Below are 24,813 nucleotides of genomic sequence, written 5' to 3'. Positions count from 1 at the left end.
GTAAAGGGGCAGTACAGAGAGATCTGGGTATTCTTGTACACCAGTCAATGAAGGTAAGCATATAGGTACAGCAAGTAGTGAAGGCGGCTAATAGCATGCTAGCCTTCATAACAAGAGAGATTGAGTATAGATGCAAAGAGGTTCTTCTGCAGCTGTATAGGGCCCTGGTGAGACCACACCTGGAGTACTGTGTGCAGTTCTGGTCTCCAAATTTGAGGAAAGACATTCTGACTATTGAGGGAGAGCAGCATAGGTTCACGAGGTCAATTCCTGGAATGGCAGGATTACCTTACACTAAAAGACTGGAATGTCTGGGCTTGGATACCCTTGAGTTTAGAAGACTGAGAGGGGATCTGATTGAGACATAAAATTATTAAAGGATTGGACACTCTGGAAGCAGGAAACATGTTTCCACTGATGGGTGAGTGCCGAAACAGAGGACGCAGCTTAAAAATATAGGGTAGACCATTTAGGACAGAGATGAGGAGAAACTTCTTCACCCAGAGAATGGTGGCTGTGTGGAATGCTCTGCCCAGAGGGCAGTGGAGGCCCAGTCTCTGGATTCATTTAAGAAAGAGTTGGAAGAGCTCTCAAGGATTGTGGAATCAAGGGTTATGGAGATAAGGCAGGAGCAGGATACTGATTAAGGATGATCAGCCATGATCATATTGAATGGTGGTGCAGGCTCGAAGGGCAGAATGGCCTACTCCTGCACCTATTGTCTATTGTCACATTGCTGTAAAATGGACAAATATACATTAGAGTACAACTAAAATTACAGAAATACCTTGGTAGCCAAGCCATTTCACAAAAAAATGCAACCCAATGAGAAACATACTCTATTTCACACAAAAAAAATCAAAGTTAATAATTTTATTGTTATACATTTAAAATTGCAAAGTTTAACTTCATCCTGAGAAAGTTTACTATTAGCTCTTGTAACTAGAATGACAATGCACACCATTAATTGTTTGAAAACACAGTAGTGAAGTCCATATAACCCACAAATGTATCTCCAATTATGAACTATTTAAAACAAAATAAGTTTCACAGACTGAAGTCTCAGGTTCAATTCCCATTTGGGAATTATTTAACTGTTTGCAGCTGCACAGGGAAAACAATTAGGAATCTTAAGCCTCATTGCTAACCAGTTGCACCACAAAGATGTGAACAGATCTAATAATGATACTGGCTACAGTCATGTCATTTTAAACTTACATTACACAGGAAATGTGCTAAAAGACATCAATGTTTTCCTAAATGGAATCAAACTGGCAAGAAAAAATGCAAAGAATCTGTAAATCATTAATGAGGCATAAAGGAACATTCTAAATACTATGTAACACTATTAAGCGAACACGAAAACAGTACATGGTCTAGTAGATGTCCTAGGTCAGTAATTTCTAAGAAGCATCAAATATCAAATGTCACAGCATCTCGTGTTGTTGTTCAGAACTCTAGTTTTAACCGATGTTCAAAAATTGGATCGTGTCAGCAGTAAACTGACTAAATAAACAGCACAAAAACAGAAATTGCTCAAGCAGCATACACAGAAGATAAACAAAGTTAATATTTCAGGCTAATAAAATTTAGAGATGCAATGTTTTGAGTGAAGGATGGGCGGGAACAGGTTAAAAAAAAAAGCAAAGTTTGTGATATGGTCATGGACAAGAGAAATTGTCTGACAAAGTAAACCTTTGAGCCAAAGGAAATGGTAATGAGGCAGAAACAAAATGAAGAAACAAAAAATCCTTGAGTAGCGATCAGAAAGCAAATACAAGAGGAAAACGAAAAGGTGCAAATAAAACGAAACAAAATGACTATCGGAAATGATGGTCTGAAATTGTTGAAGTCATTGGTGAGTGCACAAGGGTGCAAAGTATCTGAAAGCTGGTACTGTTCCTCATGCTTACATGAAACATCACTGGAACTTTGCAGTGAATAGGGCAGTGGACAAAGTGTGAAAGCAAGTTGGAGAATTAAAATGACAGGCCACAGGAAGCTCAGGGTCATTCTTGCAGACTGACTTAAGATCTCCACGAAGTGCTTACCTAATCTGCAATTAGACATCCCTAATTAAAAAGAGACTAGATTGAAAGTATACACAACAAATGCTTCAGCTGGATGGCAGTTTAGGACCTTGCATGGTGAGGAGTAAAATGGCAAGAGTTACATCTCCTGTGTTCATATGGAAAGCCGTAAGAAAGGTCTGGATGATAGCGGAGTGGACCATAGTATCATGGAAGGAATGGTCCCTTCAGGATGCTGAAATGGGAGTGGCTTCCCATTGAAGATGGTGACATCACATTCAAGGTGGTAAAATAAATAGGTATGGTAGCATAGGTTAATAGAATAAACAAGAAAGTATATAGAATTCTCTCCTTTAGCAAGAGGTGGGAGGTTATGCAAAAATTGTGTAAATACAATGAGACTTCGGTTGGAGTGCTTTCTGGTCACTGCAATACAGAAGGGTGCAATCATACTTCAGAAAGTATTTAGAAGGGTGCTGCCAGGAATGTAGAATTTCAGATAGGGCAAGATTGAATAGTCTACGTTTGTTTGGAACCAAGGAGATAGAGGGGGAGATTTAACTGATGTTTGTAAATTGAGGACCCTAGCTGAGGGATTGGAATGAAGTGATCTATTTCTGCTAACAAAGGGTTGAATAGCAAGGACATGATGTAATCAATGGAAGGATTAGACCGAGGTTCAGGACACGTGTTCACCACAAGGTGTGGGGGATCTGGAGCTCATTGCCTGAAAGTAAGGTAAAGCAATTTCATTTCAAAAAACTGCCTGGTTGTGCATTTGAGTTACCATAGCTTCAGGAATACAGACCAAAAGCTGGATTAGACCAGATAGCTCTTTATAATTGGCATGGGCACAATGGTCTAAATGGCCTCCAAATATCCGATAAATCTTTATGTTTCTATGTTACCTGTGCTCAGGCATATTACTTACAATTAAATACTAAATGGGTGGAAGATATATGGTGGAAATTGGAGTGCGTTGGGTCCAGAAGGTTGAAAACATGGATATCAATGTTTGTCAAAGGGACTGGGGAGTATCCAAAAGGCTGGAATCAAGAGGCAGTCTGTACAGCTGAAGGAGTATAGAGAGATAAGGACAGAGTACATCATGAAGGTATTTAATCTTGTAAATAGAACTTTAAACTGAAGGCATCAGAAGTCTTATGAGTCAATATAGTTTACCATAAAATGGTCAGCCTGGAATAATAAACTTCCCAGAGTAAGTAGATATGATGTTAAGATGGTTGAAAATTAAATAATGTCATAAAGTCAATTTAACTTGTGTTTTTTCTTATATTCATATTTCAGCAATACTCCTGCACTACATTTCCATACAGAATTACACGTTGATTATTTAATAACACAAATAAACTTGAAATTACAACAGCTTCATTACCTAGTCATCTTAAGCTGTCATGAGGTGAGCCAAGTGTCATCATCACAGAGTAACAGTGAAATTTCAGACTGACTCAATTATACTTATGGGTCTTAACAACCACTATTCCAATGCCACTACATCCCCAAATTTGGTGACATCTGCAAACTTATTAACTATACATCCTACATTCATATTATTTACATAAATGACAATAAGCAGTGGACCCAGCACCGATTGTTGTGGGACACTGCTGGGTAGAGGCCTCCAGTCTGAAAAGCTACCCTCCACCGCCACCCTCTGTCTTCTACCTTCGAGCCAGTTCTGTATCCAAATGGCTTGTTATTCCTGTATTCCAAGAGATCTAACCTTGTTAATCAGTCTACCATGAGGAACCTTGTCGAATGTCTTTCTGAAGTCCATATGGATCATGTCCATAGCTCTGCTGTCTTCGTTACTTCAAAAAAATAAGTCATTGAGACACAATTTCCATCAAAAGCCACGCTGACTATCACTAATCAGTACTTGCCTTTGCAAATACATATCAATCCTGTCCCTCAGGATTCCCTCCAATAACATGCCCACCACTGATGTTACTGGCTGAAAGTTCTCTGGCTTTTCCTTACCATCCGTCTTAAATATTGACATCACATTAGCCAACCTCTGGCACTGCAACTGTGGCTATCAATGATGCAAATACCTCATCAAGGGCCCCAGCAATCACTTCCCAAGCTTCCCATAGAGTTCTAATGTACACCTGATCAGATCCTGGGAAGCTGGGAAAAAATTGTGGCTGTAAGAGCTGCTGCTTTTTTTTGAAGTATTTTCAGTGTTGGAGCTGATTTCCTCAACTTTTAGGAGTAGTAATTGTTTTATAAGCTGTTGCATTGTTTTGAAAATTTGGGAAAAAGGATCAAAACAACAGCACTTTAAAAAAGAGGGAGAGAGACAAAGGTAGTGACCATGTGGGAAGTGAATCAAATCTGCACAGCTGATTTACTTCTGGCCCAGCAGGGAACGTGCACAGCGAACTGCATTTGCTGTTTAGTTTCAAGGATCTCTGGATGTCAGAGTTCATCTAAGAAAAATAAACAACCAACAAAATTCACAGCTGACCTTGGAGAAACCTGTATGGGGAAGCTCACAGCAGGGGAGCAGCGAAGTAGCTAGTTTTAAAAAGTGTAGTCCTACTGATTTTTAATTAATTATTTAAATATGTGCTTTTATTGAGATCTGTCTCTCGATTAAATTTAGGTAATAAGTTAGCCTTAAAGTGTTTTTAGAGTGGTAAGACTGGGTTGTTTACTGGGTCTGCAGATTATTAGCGCCAAAGATGGCCTTTAGAAGAGTGATGTGCTTTTCCTGTCAGATGTGGGAAATTAGGGAGAGTTTCCATGTTATTGATGATTAGTCTGCAGGATGTGTGTTTGGTTGCGAGTCCTATCAGGTTGCAGGGATCGGTTGGAGCAGCAGTTAGAGGCAATGAAGAATTTACAGTTACTAGGAGGTGTGATGGATGGCAGTTGCAGGAAGGAAGATAAACCAAAGATACAATCAGGTAGATGAGTGACCTCCAGGAAAGGTAGGAGAGGGAGGCAGGTAGCCACAGGAGACTCCTCCATTATCTCCATCTCAAACAGATACAATGTTTTGGAACATGTAAATAGTGAAGTACTCTCAGGGGAGTGTAGCACTGACAGCCAGGATTCTGATATCAGGTCTGGCTCTACTGTAATGAGGGGTATGTCAGGTTCCAAGTGGTCAATTGTGATGGGGACTCTGTAGTCAGAGACACAGACAGACATTTCTGCAACCAAACAGCCAAACATCAGAATGGTGTTTGTAATTACAGAGACATGATTCCAGGATGGGCTGGACTGGCAGCTTAATGTTCCAGGCTATAGATGCTATAGGAAGGATAGAAAGGGGGGCAAGAGAAGTGGGGGAGTGGCACTTTTATCAAGAATAACAGTACAGCTGCACTTATAGAGGATATTCCTGAGAATAAGTGCAGGGAAGTTATTTGGGTGGAACTGAGAAACACAAAACGGATGATCATCTGTGAATTGTACTATAGATCCCCCAATAGTTAGCCTGAAATTAAGAAGCAAAATTGTATTGAAATCTCAGTTAGTAAGAATAATAAGGTGGTTATGGTAGGGGACGCGAACTTTCCAAACATTGACTGAGATTGCCATTGTGTTAATGACTTGGATGAAGAGGAATTTGTTAAGCATGTACAAGAAAATTTCTGATTCAGTATGTGCATGTACCTACTAGAGAAGTGCAAAACTTGACCTGCTCTCAGGAAATAAGGCAGAGCAGGTGACTGAGGTATCAGTAGAGGAGCATTTTGGGGCCAGCGACCATAATTCTCTTAAGTTTTAAAATAGTGATGGGAAAGGATAGACCAGGTCTAAAAGTTGAAGTTTTAAATTGGAGGAAGGCCAATTTTGATGGGATTAGGCAAGAACTTTCAAAAGTTGATTGGGGGCAGATGTTTGCAGGTAAAGGGATGGCTGGAAAATGGGAAGCCTTCAAACATAAGATTACGATTGTCCAGAGTGAGGATGTTCTTGTAAGGATGAAGGGCAAGGCTGGTAGGCATAGGGGATGCTGGATGGGAGAAATTGAGGTTTCTGTCAAGAATAAGTAGGAAACACATGTCAGGTATGGACAACAGAGATTGAGTGAGTGCCTAGAAGAATATAAACGGAGTAGGTGTACTTTTAAGAGGGAAATCAGGAAGTCAAAAATAGGACATAAGATAGCTTTGGTATATAGGGTTAAAGAGAATCCAAAGGGATTCTACAAATACATCGAGGATGAAAGACTAACTAGGAAGAGAATAAAGTCCCTAAAAGGTCAGTAAGGCAGCCCTTGTGTGGAACCGTAGGAAATGGCGAGTATTTTGCATCAATGTTTACTGTGGAGAAGGATATGGAAGATAGGGAACATGGAAAATAAAGAGATAGCTTGAAAAATGTCTATATTACAGAGGTGGTGCTGGACATCTTAAAACGCAAAGGTAGATAAATCCCCACTCTGAGACAGTTCATAATTAAACAAACACCAATTCAACAAATTTAAAAGAAAGAAGGGTCAAGTTTTGGCTTCCGATCCCTCGCTTATTACAATTAAACAAATTGGACACACCAAAATACGAATTGGACATACCAATTCTATCGGAATTTCAAAATGCTTGTATATGGGGGATAATATACAAGTATGTGGGGAGTTGGTCCTAGGTTCCATATTACGGACTTGAGATGTGTACATCGAAAGAAGCAGATCCCTGAGGTGGGACACAAAAAGCAATGTGTGTTGCTCATCCAAAAGAATCCAGGCCAACCACAAAGAGTAAACACACCTGCAGCTTATTTTTCTCCCATAAAAACAATAGCTAGCAACAGGGGTTATTACATGCACGAAAGTCAAACAAAAAACAGGCAATGAATAATAAAATGGCTCTGTCTACATCAAGGTTTCAGTTTTGAAACAAACATAAAAGGTAATCATTTATGAACAGTGCAAAAATAAGTGAATCAAGGACAGAAGGACACTTAAAAAAAAATAGATTGTAGACCAGATTCCAACAACCTGCATTACAATCTTCAAAATTCAATTCAAAAGAACTGAAGGCTATAATTGCAAATATACAGGTAGTTCTCTGATAATGTCATAGTTGCATTCCAGCAAAAGATTGATTAATAAAATATCACTTCATAGAAATATTGAGGCCCATAGGACAAGGGGCAGGGGCAGACCAGTAAACAAAGATCACTCACAATCACTCAAACATCACCCAAAAGTCTCATGCAAAATATGGCACAGCCTGAATGAAGGTTGAAATCATGTTTATTAAAACAGTTCATTTGAAAAACTTAAGAAAGCTGCTCTCTGTACAATACCTCTCAGAAAGCTGCTGTTGGAAGAGCTAATATCTGTGCAGGCGTAGACTGCCACTGACATCGCACATGTGCAGGACGATACGAAGACTGCCGCTGACATCGCCCATGTGCGGAATGCACAGAGACTTCAGCGCAGACATCGCGCATGTGCAGAACAGCACGAAGACTGGCACTGACTCATGCGCAGTAGAGCAAGAACTTCGGCGCACACGCGAAACATCACAGATTTCAGCGCACACATTCGCAGAACAAAGTGCGTGAACAGATGGGAATTGTGCTATTGCCAGAGGTAAGCATTTCTAAAGTGCCTTTCCCTAATTCTTCAGTGACATTATAGCCAAATCGCGCTGCAGAAATGCACGTTACCCAAGAACGATCTGTAGTTACCACAAACAAATTCAACTTTAAAAGTCAATAAAATCATAGACAAAAAGATCAGATATAATTGAAATGGAATTGATGAATTTTGTGGATTTAGCTATTTTCGCACAATCACAGAATTGCTACAGCACAGTATGCAGCTACTCAGCCCCTCTGCACAGGCTCTTCAAACAAACACTATCTGGTGTCATCTCCTGCATTTTTCCCTCTCACCTTTGAACACAATTCCTATCCAAATAAACACCCAATGCCCTCATGAATACTTCAAATAAATCTGTCTTCTTCACACTTCCAGGAAGCGCATTCCAGATTCCAGTTACTCAGTAAAAAAAAACTTGCAAATGATGTAAAATGTTTCTTTTGCACATTACTTTAAATCTATGCCCTCTCACTCCTGTTCAGTTTTTCACTCTTTACTACTTCATCGAGCCCAATCATGATTTTGGAAACCTCTATCAAATCTCCTGTCAACCGCCTTCTCTCCAAGATGAAAAATCCTAACTTCTTCAATCTATGCTCATAACTGAAGTTTCTAATTTCTGGAACAATTCTTGTAAATTACCTCTGCGCAATCTCCAGCGCATTCACATCTTTCCTATGACATGGCATCTACAACAGCATTCAATAGTCCAGCAAAGGTAAAACAGGTATCCTATACAAGTTCAACATCACCTACTTGCTCTTGTACTCTATGCCCCTTATAATAAAGCCAAGGAACTGCATGATTTATTAACTGCTGTCTCTACTTCAGTCCAATCACTTTCAACAATCTGTGCACAAATATATGCAATCTCTCTGCTGTACCTATTTAGAATTTTACTGTACCTCCTATTTTATATTGTATTTCAATGTTCTTCGTACCAAAGTGCAGCACCCCATACTCCTCTGCATTGAACCTCATTTGTCACCCCTTTGCCCACTCCTCTTGTCAATGTTATTTGCAGTTCTTCCACTGTCCTCCTTAGGATAGAACTCTTCCAAATTTCGTGTCATCTGCAAACTTCAAAACTACTCCTCTGCAAGCCAAGATCCAAACCATTAATCTACATATGAAAAGCAAGGGTCCCAAGGTTCCTGAGGAAACTCCACTACAAATGTTACTCCAACCCGAAAATTATCTACTTACCACTACTGTTTCATATCACTGAGCCAATTTTGTATCCACATTGCTACTGTCCCTTTTATAACATGACCCATAACTTCCTTCATAAATCTACTATGTAACACTATCAAACGCCCTCTGGAAATCCATGTATACCACATCAATAGCTTTACCCTTACCTAGCCAGTTAGCTTTTCAAAAACACCAGCTCGTCAAAATAAGGCTTTCCCTTTAGAAATCAATGCTGACTCTTCCTAATCAACCCATCTTTCTTTGTTTCTAATTCTATCCCAAATAATTGTTTCTGCAAACTTCCCTTCATCACTGAAGTTAACTGATTGTAATTAATTTATTTTGTAGTAAAATAAATTTATGCCAGAACTACTAAAAGCTGGGAGTTCATAATATACATAAAAGCATATTTTAAAACTCACACATCAAATGCGCTTTCTAAACAACAGTTGAAGTTTCACGTCAACAGGAAGGGAAATATTCCTGTAGGTTGTATTTGAAAAACAGCAAAAGTTTCTCCAGTAACAGCTTATAGTTATTGTTATCCGCAGCTTCGCTAACCATAGGTTTATAAGCTTGCGATGCTGGCACTAGACAGGAGTTGTTTTCCATTAACTCAACCAGCCCAATCACGCAGTCCTTCGTGGTAGTTCGGAGATTTACATTATAACTCAGTGTCATACGCTGTTTGTTATCTGTGAGAGGTCTGTAGTTCTATCCCCTTTAGATAATGAGGAGTTGGTGTGTGACACCTTTAATGAAATAAACCTTCCCAATGTACTTCAAGAGGCATTCTTAAACAAAATATGACACTGAATCACACAAGCAGACATTAGGGCAGATGATCAAAAGCATGATCAAAGTAACAAGTCTTTAAAAATGTCTTAATGAAAGTCAGGTGGGCAGTTTTGACAATAGCATTCTGGAGTTTAGTTCTATGCAGGAGGAGGTATGGCCTCAGAGCTACAATAATTACAATCAAGAAGGGTCGAGACTAAACTTAGAAGAGTGTTCATATCTAATGGCAATGGGTTTGGAGATTAGAGAATGAGAGGGGACCAAGTTGGAGGAGATCTGGAAACAAGATTGACACTTAAAAATTGAGCCTTTTTCTTTTAAAAAAGCAGGAGCCTCTGTGAGTCAGCAAGTCTTGGGGTGGGGAGTGGGGGTGGGGGGATGGGGGGATGGGATCCAGTCATTTAAGTCACAAGCAGAGTATTAGATCACTTCAAGTTCACAGTGGGCAGGTCACAGGCTGCCAGCCAGGGGTATGTTAGGACAATCAAGTCTAGAGATAACAAAGGTATGGATCATGGTTTCATCTGCAGAAACCTGAAACAGAGACAAAGTCAGGCTCAGTACATTTTTTTTTCTTTCTGAGCTGAGAATTTAAAATTTCAAATGGGTGAAAATAAAAGGAATTGCACAAATAAGAATTTAATGAACAGTGCAGCTAAGGAATTTATTTACTGAGAACAGGTTTGTCATGCATGGAAATACATATTAAATTTGTAATTTACCTAGCTAAACTTAAGGACAAATAACTGCCCTGATATTTAGAAACATGAAATCTAATTCGTTAAATAAGCACATGACAGATACACAGCAGGTGATACTTTGCTGCTGAAGCACGTGCAGCCTTGTAGACACCCAAGCAAACCGTTTGCTTGATAAACAAGAGTTCAAAAAGGAGCAAGTTATCTGGAAACATTGTTCTTCAAGGCAACCACATCCCGTAGGTTAAACACTTCTGGCTTAATCAATGTTAGAAAAGTATCACAAGTGGAGGCAGTATGCTGGTATAAACAAAGGAGCTTTAGCCTTGCACTTGTCTAACAGGATTGACCAGCTTAAAGCTTGCATGAATGAGACCAAAGACTGCAGGGAGAATGAACAAATTGACCACAGTGCTGTGGTCTAGAGGGGCCTTTAAAAATTGGGAGATTAAAAGCATTAGTAGCTGTAGAAGACAAGATGCTGTGTTTAGCAGCCAAGAATAGGAGTCTAAAGGCTGTGATGCCAGACCAGTACCAGGTTAAAGACATCTCAGTGCTGGAGAGAAATGTGCAATGGGAGGAGGAGGATCATGGTCCCCATGGATACCAATGATGTAGCGAAGTTTAGTAAAGAGGTTCAACTATAAAGTCATAGAGTCAGAGATACAGTATAGAAACAGATCCTTCAGCCCAACTCGTCCATGCGGAGCAGATATCTCAAGCTAATCTAGTCCCACTTGCCAGCACCCGGCCCATATCCCTCCAAACTCTTCCTATTCATATACCCATCCAAATGTCTGTTCAATGTTGCAATTGTACTAGCCTCCACTACTTGCTCTGGCAACTCATTCCACACACATATCACCCTCTGCATGAAAAGGTTGCCCCTTAGGTCTCTTTTATACCTTTCTCCTCTCACCCTAAACCTATGCCCTCTAGTTCTGGACTCCCCTACCCTAGAGAAAAAAAACTTTGTCTATTTACCCTATCCATGCCCCTCATGAATTTTATAATATTCAATAAGGTCACCCCTCAGCCTCTGACACACCAGGGAAAACAGCCCAGCCTATTTAGCCTCGCCCTATAGCTAAAATCCTCCAACCCGAGCAACATGCTGTAAGTGTTTTCTGAACTCTTTCAAGTTTTACAACACCATTCCAATGGGAAGGAGACTTGAATTGCATGCAGTACTCCAGAAGTGACCTAACCAATGTCCTATACAGCTGCAACATGACCTTCCAACTCCTACACTCAATACGCTGACCGATAAAGGAAAGCATACCAAAAGCCCTCTTTACTATCGTATCTACCTGTGATTCTACTTTCAAGAAGTTATGAACCTGCGCTCCAAGGTCTCTTTGTTAAATAACACTCCCTAGGACGTTACCATTAAGTGTATAAGTCCTGCTAAGATTTGCTTTCCCAAAATACAGCATTTATCTAAATTAAACTCCATCTGCCACGCCTCAGCCCACTGGTCCATCTGATCAAGATCCTGTTGTAATTTGAGGTAACCTTCTTCGCTGTCCACTACACTTCCAATTTTGGTGTCATCTGCAAGCTTACTAACTGTACCCCTTATGCTCACATCCAGGTCATGTATATAAATGATTAAAGGTAGTGGACCCAGCACTGATCCTTGTGGCACTCCACTGGTCACAGGCCTCCAGTCCGAAAAACAACACTCCACCACGACCCTCTGCCTTCTACCTTTGAGCCAGTTTTGCATCCAAATAGCTAGTTCTCCCAATATTCCACAAGACTTGCTAAGCAGTCTGCCATGGGGAACCTTGTCGAATGCCCTACTGAAGTCCATATAGATCACATGCACTGCTCTCCCCTTGTCAATCCTCTTTGTTACGACTTCAAAAAACTCAATCAATTCAACTCAATCACCAATTTGCCCACCACCGTCAGGCCCACAGAACTATAGTTCTCTGGCTTGTCCTTACCATCTTTCTTAAATAGTGGCACCACGTTAGTCAACCTCCAGTCTTTCAGCACCTCACCTGTGACTATTGATGATACAAAATGTTGTAGGACTATGAGCAGCGAGGTGCCCAATTGAAAGGCAGAACCACAATGGTAAAAATCTCTGGGTTACTATCAGAGCCATAAACAAATTAATATGAGGTTAATAAGATTAAATAATTGAATGTGCAGATCAAAGATTGGAGTTGGAGAAACTAGTTTTTATTTATGGTGCACTGGCATAAGTCGGGCGGAAAGAGGAAGCTGTACCACAGCAATGAACTTCACATAAGCTATGCTGCAACCAGTACCCTGCCAAATGATATAACTAAGTGAGCAGAGAGGGTTTAAAACAAAATAATTAAGCGGGGAAATGGGGACATACAAGGGAAGATCTGGAAAGTCAAAGGGAAAGGGCAACTTGTAATGCAGGACAGCCATAAATATATCGGCAATCTGTGTGTCAGGAAGGCAACAAGCACACAAACACAAAAATGCACTGTCAAATAAGATCAGGGTTTGGAAAATGTTAAAAAGACACAATTAAATGCTCTCTGATTGCTCACAGCATTCAGTCAAAATAGATGACTTGATGGTGCAAACAGAAATTAATAGGATATCACAACCAATACAGAGATATGGTTACAGGGTGAGACTTAAGTAATACAGCTTTTAGATGGACAGGAAGAAAAGGGAAAAGGTTGCGGGTACATCATTTAATGAAGAGAGTAGTGAGGAATAATCTTACTCCCAAGATCAAATATAAAATCAGTTTGGTTGGAGATAAAAAAAAGTTAACAGGTATGAAGTCCCTGGTGGGGTGCTTATTACAGTTGCTGCACTGCAGAACTAAGTATAAGTCAAGTAAAAACAGTGATTCATAAAAAAGGTGGCGCAATGTTCATGGGCAATCAATCTTTATGTAGATCAGGCATATCAAATTATAACAGAAATCTGGAGAATGGGTTCATGGAGCATATTCAGGAGTTTCTTCCAACAATGCATTCTAAAAACCAAAGAGTATACTGTATTAGACCTAATAATACATATTGAAACATAATTAATTTATTTCACAATAAAGGATCCTCTACGTAATAGCAATCATACATGAAGAATTTCACATTCAGTTTCACTACATGAAATCTGGGTCGAAAATTACGGTCTTAAATTTAAATAAAGCCAATTACAGGTGCAAGCATATGAATACAAGCTGTCTAAAGTGCTGGGAACCTAGGCTAAAAGATAAAATGGTAGAGAAGCAGTAGCAAACATTTCTTGAAATAATTATTAACTCTCAACAACGATATATTCCATTTAGAAAGAAATACTGCATGCTTGATACATCACCCACAGCATGCAAAGCAAGTTAAGAATATCAAATTGAAAAGGCTCATAACGCTGCAAAGATTAGTGATAGCCCAAAAGATTGAACTTTATGGGTCAAAACAGGATGTCGAAAAAGACAAGGAAAATTAAGAATATGAGAGAAACCTAATAAGCGCGGTAAGAACAAACAGGGGGAAAATAACAAAGAAATGGCAGAGACTTTGAATATCTATTTTGGATCTGTATTCACAATAGGCCATTTTTTGGGAATACTGCATGCAATTTTGATATCCCTACTATAGGAAGGATGTTGTAAAATTTGAACGAGTTCAGAAAACATTTACAAGGATATTGCCAGGGTTGTTAGGTTGGAGCTATAGGGAGAAGCTGAATAGATTGTGGCTATTTTCCCTGGAGCATCGGAGGCGGAGGGATGACCTTATAGAGGTTTATAAAAGCATGAGGGGCTTTTATAGGGCAAATAGGGTAAATAGAAGAGGTTTTCCCCTGGGGATGGCAGTCCAAAACTAGACGATATAGGTTTAAGGTGGGAGGGAAAAGGTTTAAAAGGGACTTAAGGAGCAACGTTTTCATACAGTAGGTGGTGAGTGTATGAGCTGCCAAAGGAAGTGATGGAGGCTTTTTTTTTTATTTATTCATTCACAAGATAAGGGCATTATTGGCTTGGCAACCATTTATTGCCCATCCTTAATTGCCAGAGGGCAGATAAGTGTCAACCACATTGCTATAGGTCTAGTGTAGGCTTTTCCTTCCCTAAAGAACATTAGTAAACCAGATATGTTTTTCCTGACAATCAGCAATGGATTCATGGTCATTATTAGACTCTTTACTCGTGATATTATTCAAATGCAATTCCACCATCTGTTGTGGCAGGATTCAAACTCAGGTGCCTGAGTCGTTATTATTGGATTAACAGTCCAGCGATAATGCCATTAGGCAGTCACCTCTTCACTGGTACAATTTCAACATTTAAAAGGCATCTAGATGGGTATATGAATAGGAAGGGTTTAGAGGGATATGGGCGAAATATTGGTAAATGGGACTAGACTATTTTAGAATATCTGGTCAGCATGGATGAGTTGCACCAGAGGGTCTGTTTCCATGCTGCATGACTCCAAGACTCTAAGTGATAACAGAGTGGATGAATGGTAATAATCTTTCAATATTCTCAAGATGCTGGAAAGTTCACAAAAAACTTAGAAAACTGTAACCGTAACACCTCTTTTCAAGAAAGGAGGGAGTCAGAAAGGAATCTACATTAGTTAGCCTAAAAACTCTCATTTGGATAACGCTTGAATCTATTGTTGAGTTAGTAGAATAGTTGGCAAATCATAATAGAATCAAGGGTTAACACGGTTTTGTGAAAGGGGAATCAGGTTTGATCAATTTAGACTTTTTTCGACATGGTAACTAAAAGCTAACCAATAGGAGAGAGAGGAGAGGAGAGACTAGGGCGCATTTTCAGGATAGTAATCTGTAACTAGTAGAGCGCCAAAGAGATTAATGTTGAGGCCATAATTATTTACAAAATATATTAATCAATTAGATGATGGGTGCGATTGTATGACCAAGTTTGGTGAATAACAGAAAAATAGGTGGGGAGGCAATTGATGAGGATTGCACAAAGAGTAGGCAAAGGAGTACAGACTGATTAAGTGAGTGGACCAAACTTGGCAGGTAGAACATAATGTGGAAAAATGTGAGGCTATGAATTTTAGAAGAATACAGGAGCTGAACATTTAGTTAAATGGAGAAAATCTGCAGAAAGCTACAGATGAAGGGATTTGGGGGGGACCTCACGTATAAATTACATAAAGCTACCATACAAGTTCAGCGGAAAGAGAGAAAGTAAATCAACTGTTGGCCTTTACATGAAAAGGAATGGAATATAAAATAAACATGTCTGAAAACTACTCAAGGTATAGTTATACCACACCTAGAATAATCTGACAATTTTGATCCACTTGTCTAAGGAAAGATGTATTGACATTGGAGTCAGTCGGGACATGGTTCACCTGGGCATGGAGGGATTGTCTTCTGAGAAGTTGAGTAGGTTGTGCTTGTGCTCATTGGAGTTTAGAAGAATGGGAGGCAGCCATATTGAAACAAATGATTCTTAGGTGACTTAAAGTAGAAAGATGCTGAGAGATTATTTCCCCTTTGTTGATGGGTCCAGGACAAAAGGACATGGTCACCAATTCAAGACTGAGATGAGGAGGAATTTCTTCGGAGGATAGTAAATCCATGGAATTCTTTACTGCAAAGAGGATGTCATTAAGTATATTCAAGGATCAAACAGCCAGATATTTGATCATTAAGATTTGCAAGAGTAATAGGAAAAAATGCAGGAAAGTAAAGTGGAAGTTTATCACATTAGCATGATCTCAGTTGAGATAGCAAGCAGGATAGATTGCGAGAAACCAGAAGATGTAGTGTATTTTGATATGTAAAGGGCCATAATATGCCACGTAAAAACTTAATGCCCATGACCAGAGTTCATGGTATTGCAATGATGCGTCCGTGTGGAAAGATGTCTGGCTAATTAATACAAAACAGAAACAAGATTAATGTTTCACTTTCAACTTGGCAAATTAAGTAAGACTTGGAGATAGTGAGGACTGATGCTGGAAAATCAGACTTGAACAAGTGTGGAGCTAGAAAAAGCACAGCTCGTCAAGCAGCATCAGAAGAGCAGGGGAGTCAACATTTCAGGTTGGAACCTTTCATCAGGACTGGAGAGGGGATGGTGGCTGAGAAATAAAGAGAGAGGGATGTTGGTGGCTCTGGGGCAGTGGGGAGTGAAAGGTAGGTAGGATGGAGAAAGGTGGATCCAGATAAGAGGTGACTGTGATTAGTCAGTGGGAAGGATGGAACAGTAGGTGGAGGGAAGGTGGAGAATCAGGTCAAGGGGGCAAGGCGGAGAACGAGGGCTTGACCTGGGATGAGGTGGGGAGATTTGAAAGCTGGTTATGTAAAACTCAGGGAATGCAATGTGCATTAATGCTGGGACCTCAACTATTTCCAATTTATATTAATGACTGAGTTGAAGGGTCAAACTGTATTATAGCCAAATTGCTAACAGTAGAAAATTGGGTAGGAAAGTAAGTCGAGATGTAGATATAAAATATTCTGCAAAGGGATGTAGATAATTGAAATGAGTGGGCAAAACTTGACAGAATATTGTGGGAAAATGTGATGTTGTCCTCTTTGTAAAGAATAGAAAAACAAAATATTATAAAATGGAAAGAAGTTGCACAATGGTACAGCACAAAAGGGATCTGGTTGTCCTCTTATCAATCACGAAGTGTCAGCATATATAGCAAGAAATTAAAAAGCAAAATAGATTTTTGGCCTTTAGTGGAAGTGGGAGGAGGGTTGTATTTATTCTTTCATAGGATGTGGGCATCACTACCATGATCAGCATTTGTTTCCCATCCCTAATTGCTCCGAACTGAATGGTGCTACTTCAATCGGCAGTTCAGAGTCAACTACAGCACTGTGGGTCAGGTGTCTCCAATCAGGCAGACCAGCCATTTGGCCCCTTGAGGCTGCTCCAGTGTTCAATAAGATGACTGATTTGATGGTAAAGAAGGTTCATGAGTATGAATGATCTCCCCCTGGTCTTATTTCTCATGTTAAATATATACAATTGTGACCGTACGACAATGTTGATTAAATTCTAAGGTTAGATATAACACTAAGGTTATAAGCAGCTTGACAAGGTCAGTGGCAACCAAGATGTGTTTGTAGTCAGGACCAAAGACAAAAGCTTCAGTTCTCCCAAAACTTAATTGAAAGACATTTTGTGTCTGTTACTGGATGTCAGATATGTGATCTGTTTTCTTTCTAAAAAAAAGATTAAAAATGTACAGGTTATCATCTGTAAGCAAGAGTTTTTAATCTCCAGATTTCTCAATTTTCTGAAAATTAAACCAGGGCAATGCTCAAAGAACTTGATCACAATGGCAAAAAACTTAATTTACCAGTATCAGTTACAAATACAACAAACATTGATGCATGATGACAGAATTCAATACCTGTTACAAAACACTCCAACAAATACCAAATAAACAAGCATCTATAACTTTTATAACCCCACACCACTTACCTCCACTGGCTAAAAGGTTCTCTTGTACTTTGTCCCTACTGTCTTCCAACACATCAGCCATGTACTGGGCTACCTTCTTCACAACACTGAAAAATGAGGCCACAATTAAACCAATACATCTCAACATAATAAAATAAAGCATCTTTTTCCAGTCAGTCATGTGCTGAAATACTACAGCATTTTAGATAAAGTAGTACCTAACAGACTAGACAGAGGGGACAAATGTATATGCTTCATCAAAATTGAATTCAAGAAATTCAATCATTCATAAACTAACATCCAAAGTTTGCTACAGATTATTACAAAAATTCAACCAGTTCACTGATGCCCTCCAGTGACATACATTGTCTGACCAATGTGTGACTGTGATCCATACAGCACAATTGGCTCTTCATGCCCTCTTTAACAAAAAAAAACTTAGTTCTACAAGCAATAACGCTTGTTACCTTGCATGGATAACCTAATATCAGGTAATAAATGTCAATTGGCCAAAGAAAAAATATATTTGACAAATCTTTTGGTTTACAAATTTCTTGTGAAAATACAAAGTTTTGGACTGAAATACTAGAATTTGAGCTGAGATTGTCCAAAGTCACTCAATATCAAGGAATACAATTTGATCAGGTTGAATGACTTTAAATCTGAATCTGGGAGTCAAAGAACAATGGACCAAGCAATTCTTCAAAATGTGAAGTTTACATGCCGACAGAATGCTGCGCTTTTGGCGATGATCTTTGCATCCTCACTGTCCATTGGACGAGTGCCAGATGACAGGTGGGTGGCAAATGCTATTCCGCAGTTCAAGAAAGGGAATAGGGATAATTCTGGGAATTACAGACCAGTCAGTCAGTCTTATATCTGTGGGCAAATTATTGGAGAGGATCCTGACAGACAGGGTTTATGATTACTTGGAAAAGGCTAGTTTGATTAGATAGTTAGCATGGCTTTGAGAGGGGCAGGTCATGCCTCATAAGCCTTACTGAATTTTTTGAAGATGTGACAAAACACATTGATGAATGTAGAGCAGTGGATGTGCTGTACATGATTTTAGCAAGGCTACATAAGGTTCTCTATGGTAGGTTCATTCAGGAAGGAAGGAGGCATGGAATACAGGTCTGGCTGTTTGGCTGGGCCATAGAATTCAGGAGGGTAGTAATAGATGGAAAGTATTCAGCCTGGAGTTGGTGACCAGTAGTGTTCCATAGGGATCTGTTGTGGGACCTCTGCTCTTCGTGATTTTTATAAATGACTTAGAAGTAGAAGGGTGGGTCTGTAAGTTTGCCAATGACATGAAGGTTGGTGGAGTGGTGAATACTGTGGAGGGCTGTTGCAGATTGCAATGGGACATTGACAGAATGCAAAACTAGATTGAGAAGTGGCAGATGGAATTCAACCTGGCGAAGTGTGAAGTGATTCATTTTTCAAGGTAAAATTTGAACACAGAATATAAGGTTAAAAGCAGGATTCTTTGTGGAGTGTGGAGGATCAGAGGGATCTTGGGGTCCATGTCCACAGATCCTTCAAAGTTGCCACCCAAGTTAATAGGCTTTTTAAGAAGGTTTTTGGATCTGAGTGATGCTGGAAAAGCAGAGCAGGTCAGGCAGCATCTGAGAGGCAGGAATATCGACGTTTCAGGCAAAAGCCCTTCATCGGGAATAGAGGCGGGAAGCCTCCAGGTTCTCGCTTGCCTCTATTCCCGATGAAGGGCTTTTGCTCAAAACGTCAATTTTCCTGCTCCTCGGATGCTGCCTGACTTGCTGTGCTTTTCCAGCACCTCTCTGATCTAAACTCTGGTTTCCAGCACCTGCAGTCCTCACCTTTGCCTTTTTAAGGTGGTGTATGGTGTGTCAACTTTCATTAGCAGGGGAATTAAGTTTAAGAACCACAAGGTTATGCTGCAGCTCTATAAAACCCTGGTTAGACATTTGGAATATTGGGTTCAGTTCTGATTGCCTCATTACAGGAACGATATGGAAGCTTGAGAGAGGATGAAGAGGAGATTTACCAGGATGCTGCCTGGACTGGAGGGCAGGACTTATGAAGAAAGTTTGAGGGAGCTAGGGCTTTTCTCATTGCAGCGAAAAAGGATGAGAGGTGACTTGATAGAGGTGCACAAGATGGTGAGGGGCACAGAAAGAGTGAATAGTCGGAGACTCCTTTCCAGGACAGAAATGGCTATCACAAGGGGGCATGATTTTAAAGTGATTGGAGGAAGGTTTAGGGGAGATGTCAGAGGCACAACATCGAGGGCAGACAGAACAGTACAGCACAGTACTGGCCTATCCACCCAACACAACTGAATAATTCTCACTCGGCAATTCAAGATTGCATGAAGATTAATATTGATTGCTACAATCATAGGTTAACATACAGCTCAAGTCAAAACGTCTTCACGTGTTAGTTCATTTTATATTCTGAGTTTTGGCTTGTTCAAATTTATTCCATACTCGAAGCTCGCTACGTTTGTTTCCCAGCTACCCCGCCCACCACATTAAAGAAGTGGCTTCCCTCGATGTGTACAACATACTTAATTTAAAAGCTAGCAAAATCTAAAAAGATGTAAGCAACTTTTACTTGGATCACACGATATTAAAAAAAATCCTGTCAGATTCCACAACCACCTTATTGGTACAACATACTTAATTTAAAAGCTAGCAAAATCTAAAAAGATGTAAGCAACTTTTACTTGGATCACACGATATTAAAAAAATCCTGTCAGATTCCACAACCACCTTATTGTAAAAAAAAATGATTTCACACCTAAATGTCAATTTTCAATGAACCGAATGGGATTGTATTGAAGGAAATAATGCATTCAACTATTTTGACTCATGAAGATATGAAACTTTCCAAGTAATCATTCATTTCAGTAACCAACATCAAAGGGACCACAAATTGGATCCAGTAAATACTAATACTATAATGCAACAAAATTATGGCTAGGCACTAACTGCACACAAGATTAGTAGTTCTAGTAGAAAATTAGAAATACAAGCTGACTCAAAATTTACAAGCTACTGGATTTCCAAATCTGACCCAAATGGTGTGCACATGATGTCTAAAGCTAATCATTCCTGAACAGAGGAAGGATGAGTAAGGGGGCAAACTGAACTGCGCAAAGTCAATGTCAATTCTGGCACAAAAACAGAAGGAATGAAACAATGGATTTGGTAGCAAGAAATAAATGACAAGAAAATTAACTTTACAATCTGATTCGTTAGTCCAATAATTCAACACCTTTCGGAATGGGATTCTGCATTTAATTGTATGCCAGAGAGAATTATTGCCAGTTATCAAATCATGAATTTCCATCAATAGATTTAACTTTCCATGGCAATTTGCCCCTATGACGGAGCAAATAAGGACTACAGATGCTGGAGATCAGAATCAAAAAATACAACACTGGGAAAGCAAAGTGCGCAGACAGCATCCGAGGAGCTGCCTTTATCTGTTCCATAAGCCCCCCAACCTGCCCAGCTACCTCACCCCCACCCAATTTAAATCTCGGCCCCCTTCCCCTCTCCACACGCTTGATGAAGGGCTTATGTCCAAAATGTCAGATGTTGCCTGACCTGCTGTGCTTTTCCAGCACCACACTTTTCAAATCTGTTCTCTTACAACATCATAGTTGCACTTCCATACAATGCTGTGTTTTAGAAAATTGTGCAATAGAACTAATGGGGCTGATGGGAAAAACAGGGTTGGGACAAAGCACCAAAAATACCAGTAAAAAAAACTGAAATAAAAACAGTAGTTAGCCTAATACAAACGATAGCACAATCTAAGTAAAATTTGACCTGTTAAATGGTACTGTATAGTACAATTCATCACAATCTTGAACGGCATCTATACCTGCTGGCAGCACTGAATGTGCCAACCACCTTTTTCTCCCTTAACAACTATGTGCAGAGTTTCCTAACTCTGACCACCCTGAGCAGCTGACAAATCATGTCCAAGCCCCTATACTGCTATTTTGTTTTGCAGTTAGTTACCATAGTGATTAGCCATTGAAACAATTTACATGCGTCTGCAAATATTCTTTAACATCTAAACATATTTTTTTAAATGAGACAAAAAAGCTCTTAATACATACAACACAGCCAAGTTTCAAACTACTCAACGCTGTCCTTTTACTGTTAGTCAATTCCAATGAAATTTCACTCTTATTTCAACTCTAAAATAAACAGATTGCTCCCAGCTTTTTGTCCTCAAGTTGTAGAGACATTTTCATGATGCTTTTCCAAGTTCCCTAGCACAAACATTTCACAATACCTTTCATGAAGCTCCTCACGAGAAAACACACAAGCCAACCAATCACGCAATGCCAACGCGGAGTCCAGTCCTCCGGCACCACGACATCGAGTGCCAGGGATGGGAATCGCGTAACAGTGAATGGCAGTGCACTTTATAAAAGAAAGTCGGCAATTCATAAATCACATTAATAAACGAGTGTTATAGAACTACTGTAATATGGTAGTTAAATGCAGTCACTCAAGTCAACATGTTTTCCATAAGTGACGAGTACAATGCTATAACTACAAAACTAACACCAAAGCAGATTAAATTGGCCTTCATTTGTGGTGATTCACAATTCATAGGGTATCACCTCTAATAGGTTGCTGGTCCATCTACACATTAGCGACGGCATATATCATTTCCACATGTTTTCATCATTGAAGTTTAGGCTAATATTAAAAAGGGTTGTACTTAAAAAGCTTAAGTCACTAGAGTCACTCTGAAGTAGTCCAAACTTGAGTTAGTCAGCAACTCTTAGTTCAGACAAATCTAAGTTTCAAAGTTTGCAAATAAAATTGAAGGTTTATGCTGTTGCACCATATCCCCAGCACTGCCTGTGTATTTGTTGCAATTCTTTGAACTGTGACAGTTACTGAGCAGTCTGTTCTCCGGCCAGTGTGCTATATTCGTGATCCAATAAATCCTTAGTCTTTCACATGTTACAATCCTCTGGAGACCAATAGCCCTTTAAGAGAGTTGAATTTCCCCAACAACTAGGGCAAAGAACCTGAAAACAAGACTTGACATCAAGGCTTTAGTGAACAAGCTACAAATAAACATGGATCAAATATTAACAAACAGGCAACTAGTATCAAACTGACCACTCCTGTATCCATGCTAATATCACTGCAACACCAAGAGCTTTTATCATGTGCAGTAGCAATCCAATTAATACATTTCTTCCGAAACCATCACTCAACACACTCTTGCACATAACTCAAGCTCACTTACAACTCTCCAGCACAGGTCGCCTTTTCTCTACTACGCCAGGTCAAAAGTGCCAATATCCTTTAACAATTTATCCGGTGCTCCCAAATTTTTCCAGATACAAGTACCAACAGTAAGGTCTACCTCAAAGAAGCCCCCTCACCCTCAGACAACAACATTTTTGGAAATCCAAAATTTCAGAGATTGCTGTGGTTCTGTTCGCCGAGCTGGAAGTTTTTGTTGCAAACGTTTCGTCCCCTGTCTAGGTGACATCCTCAGTGCTTGGGAGCCTCCTGTGAAGCACTTCTTGGTGTTCGGTGGCCACTATAAATGCCTGAGGAAACACTACAGAAGTGCTTCACAGGAGGTTCCCAAGCACCGAGGATGTCACCTATACAGGGGACGAAACGTTTGCAACAAAAACTTCCAGCTCGGCGAACAGAACCACAGCAACGAGCACTCGAGCTACAAATCTTCTCACAAACTTTCAATTTCAGAGATTGCTACACCTGAACTCTAAATAGTTTAGGTGGTTCTGGTAAATGTTTTACTCTGTAAAGAATTTGAATGTTTCTCGACACACAAATACCTGTCCTAGGAAGGTCCAATGCTTCTCCTACCTGCATGCCCGAAGCAGCTTTCCTCTCTTTTGTAAGACACGTGAAAGGTGTGAAATCTGCCACTTGATACCTCATGTTTCTATTCGAGTTTCCCATCCCAATGCAAACAGAACTGAAGTGTTCATTGGAAATTCCAACTGCAACACTTTCAGAATTGGTTTTCACTTGTAATTTAAAGAAACATTTTAAAACAATTGCACTACAAAGCTCAGCACTCATAAAACACATTCCTGCTAAGTGATGATGTCAACTAATTAGTTATGCACGCACACACTCACAGACTACCCACTTGGCATTCCCAAGACCATCATCCTCGCCTCCTTGCTGTTGTAATTATCTGCATACTATCATGGTCTACAAATGAGCAAATCCCACTGTATCTCCCAATAAGTTCCCACACCCAAAATTCAACAGCACATCTCAGAACAACCTCCAACGGCATTAGACAACCTTTAATTTCATGGCGACAAAGCAGCATCTGAGCAGCCACTTCCTCCGAGTGAGTGGAATTTTAAGCAACTTCCCCAACCCATCCCTTCCATGCATGAGGATTTCCAACTACTCACCACCATTAAAAACATCAATTGCCCCCTTTTAGCTCTTTGTTTCCAAACTGAGCATATCAGGCTTTCTACACATTCACGAAACTACTTTTGAAAACTTGCTCGAGTTTCACACTCATCAATTCGCCAGATATTTTCCATTAATCTCAATCCATCTCAATAGCCCCACTCAAAAGGCACACCTAGTTTTGTCACTCCACGTGCAACACAAAAGGAAGATTGACCAACGCTTTAAGAACTGGATGCTGCAATAAAAGCAATAGAAAATATAATAGTGCTACCACTGTTGCATGAATCTATGAAGAATGATATTTCACTGTTAGCTTCTCTGTTCACACTTCCATTTTCAGAGAATAAATTCAAAACAATCAAAATATTTCACACAACAAATTCTAAAACTACAGAACAGATCCCCAAGGAGAAGTGAAAGTGTTGATTCATCCAAATACCAATTAGATGAATCTTTCACAAGATAATATTTTGAGAGATTTATCTGGTCAATGTGAAACATGAATGAAGTGACTTCAGTGCCAAAAGCTTTCCACCACTGGGAGCTTACTCATCTCATATCTAGTTTGATGTAGATTAATTAATAGAGTGAGTGCTGTGACTCAATTAATGCTGTATAATATCAGATTAATAGAAGATGAATTAGATGTACCAAGGTCTATTTT

At 39.7% G+C, this 24,813-nt stretch overlaps 1 protein-coding gene across 3 annotated transcripts in view; it reads right to left on the bottom strand.

The window, feature by feature from the left end:
- atp6v1c1a (ATPase H+ transporting V1 subunit C1a) overlaps nt 1-24,813 on the bottom strand; it is a 90,486-nt gene that overhangs the window by 40,320 nt on the left and 25,353 nt on the right. For all 3 annotated transcript variants that reach the window (XM_043688526.1, XM_043688525.1, XM_043688524.1), the window contains exon 4: nt 17,734-17,819. In XM_043688526.1, coding sequence (XP_043544461.1) covers nt 17,734-17,819 — 86 coding nt within the window. The remainder of the gene's footprint in view (nt 1-17,733; nt 17,820-24,813) is intronic.

This window comes from Chiloscyllium plagiosum, chromosome 4 (genome assembly GCF_004010195.1).
Source record: "Chiloscyllium plagiosum isolate BGI_BamShark_2017 chromosome 4, ASM401019v2, whole genome shotgun sequence".
Classification (NCBI taxonomy): domain Eukaryota; kingdom Metazoa; phylum Chordata; class Chondrichthyes; order Orectolobiformes; family Hemiscylliidae; genus Chiloscyllium; species Chiloscyllium plagiosum.
Note: the sequence above shows the minus strand (reverse complement) of the source record. Positions and strands in the feature narration are given on the sequence as shown.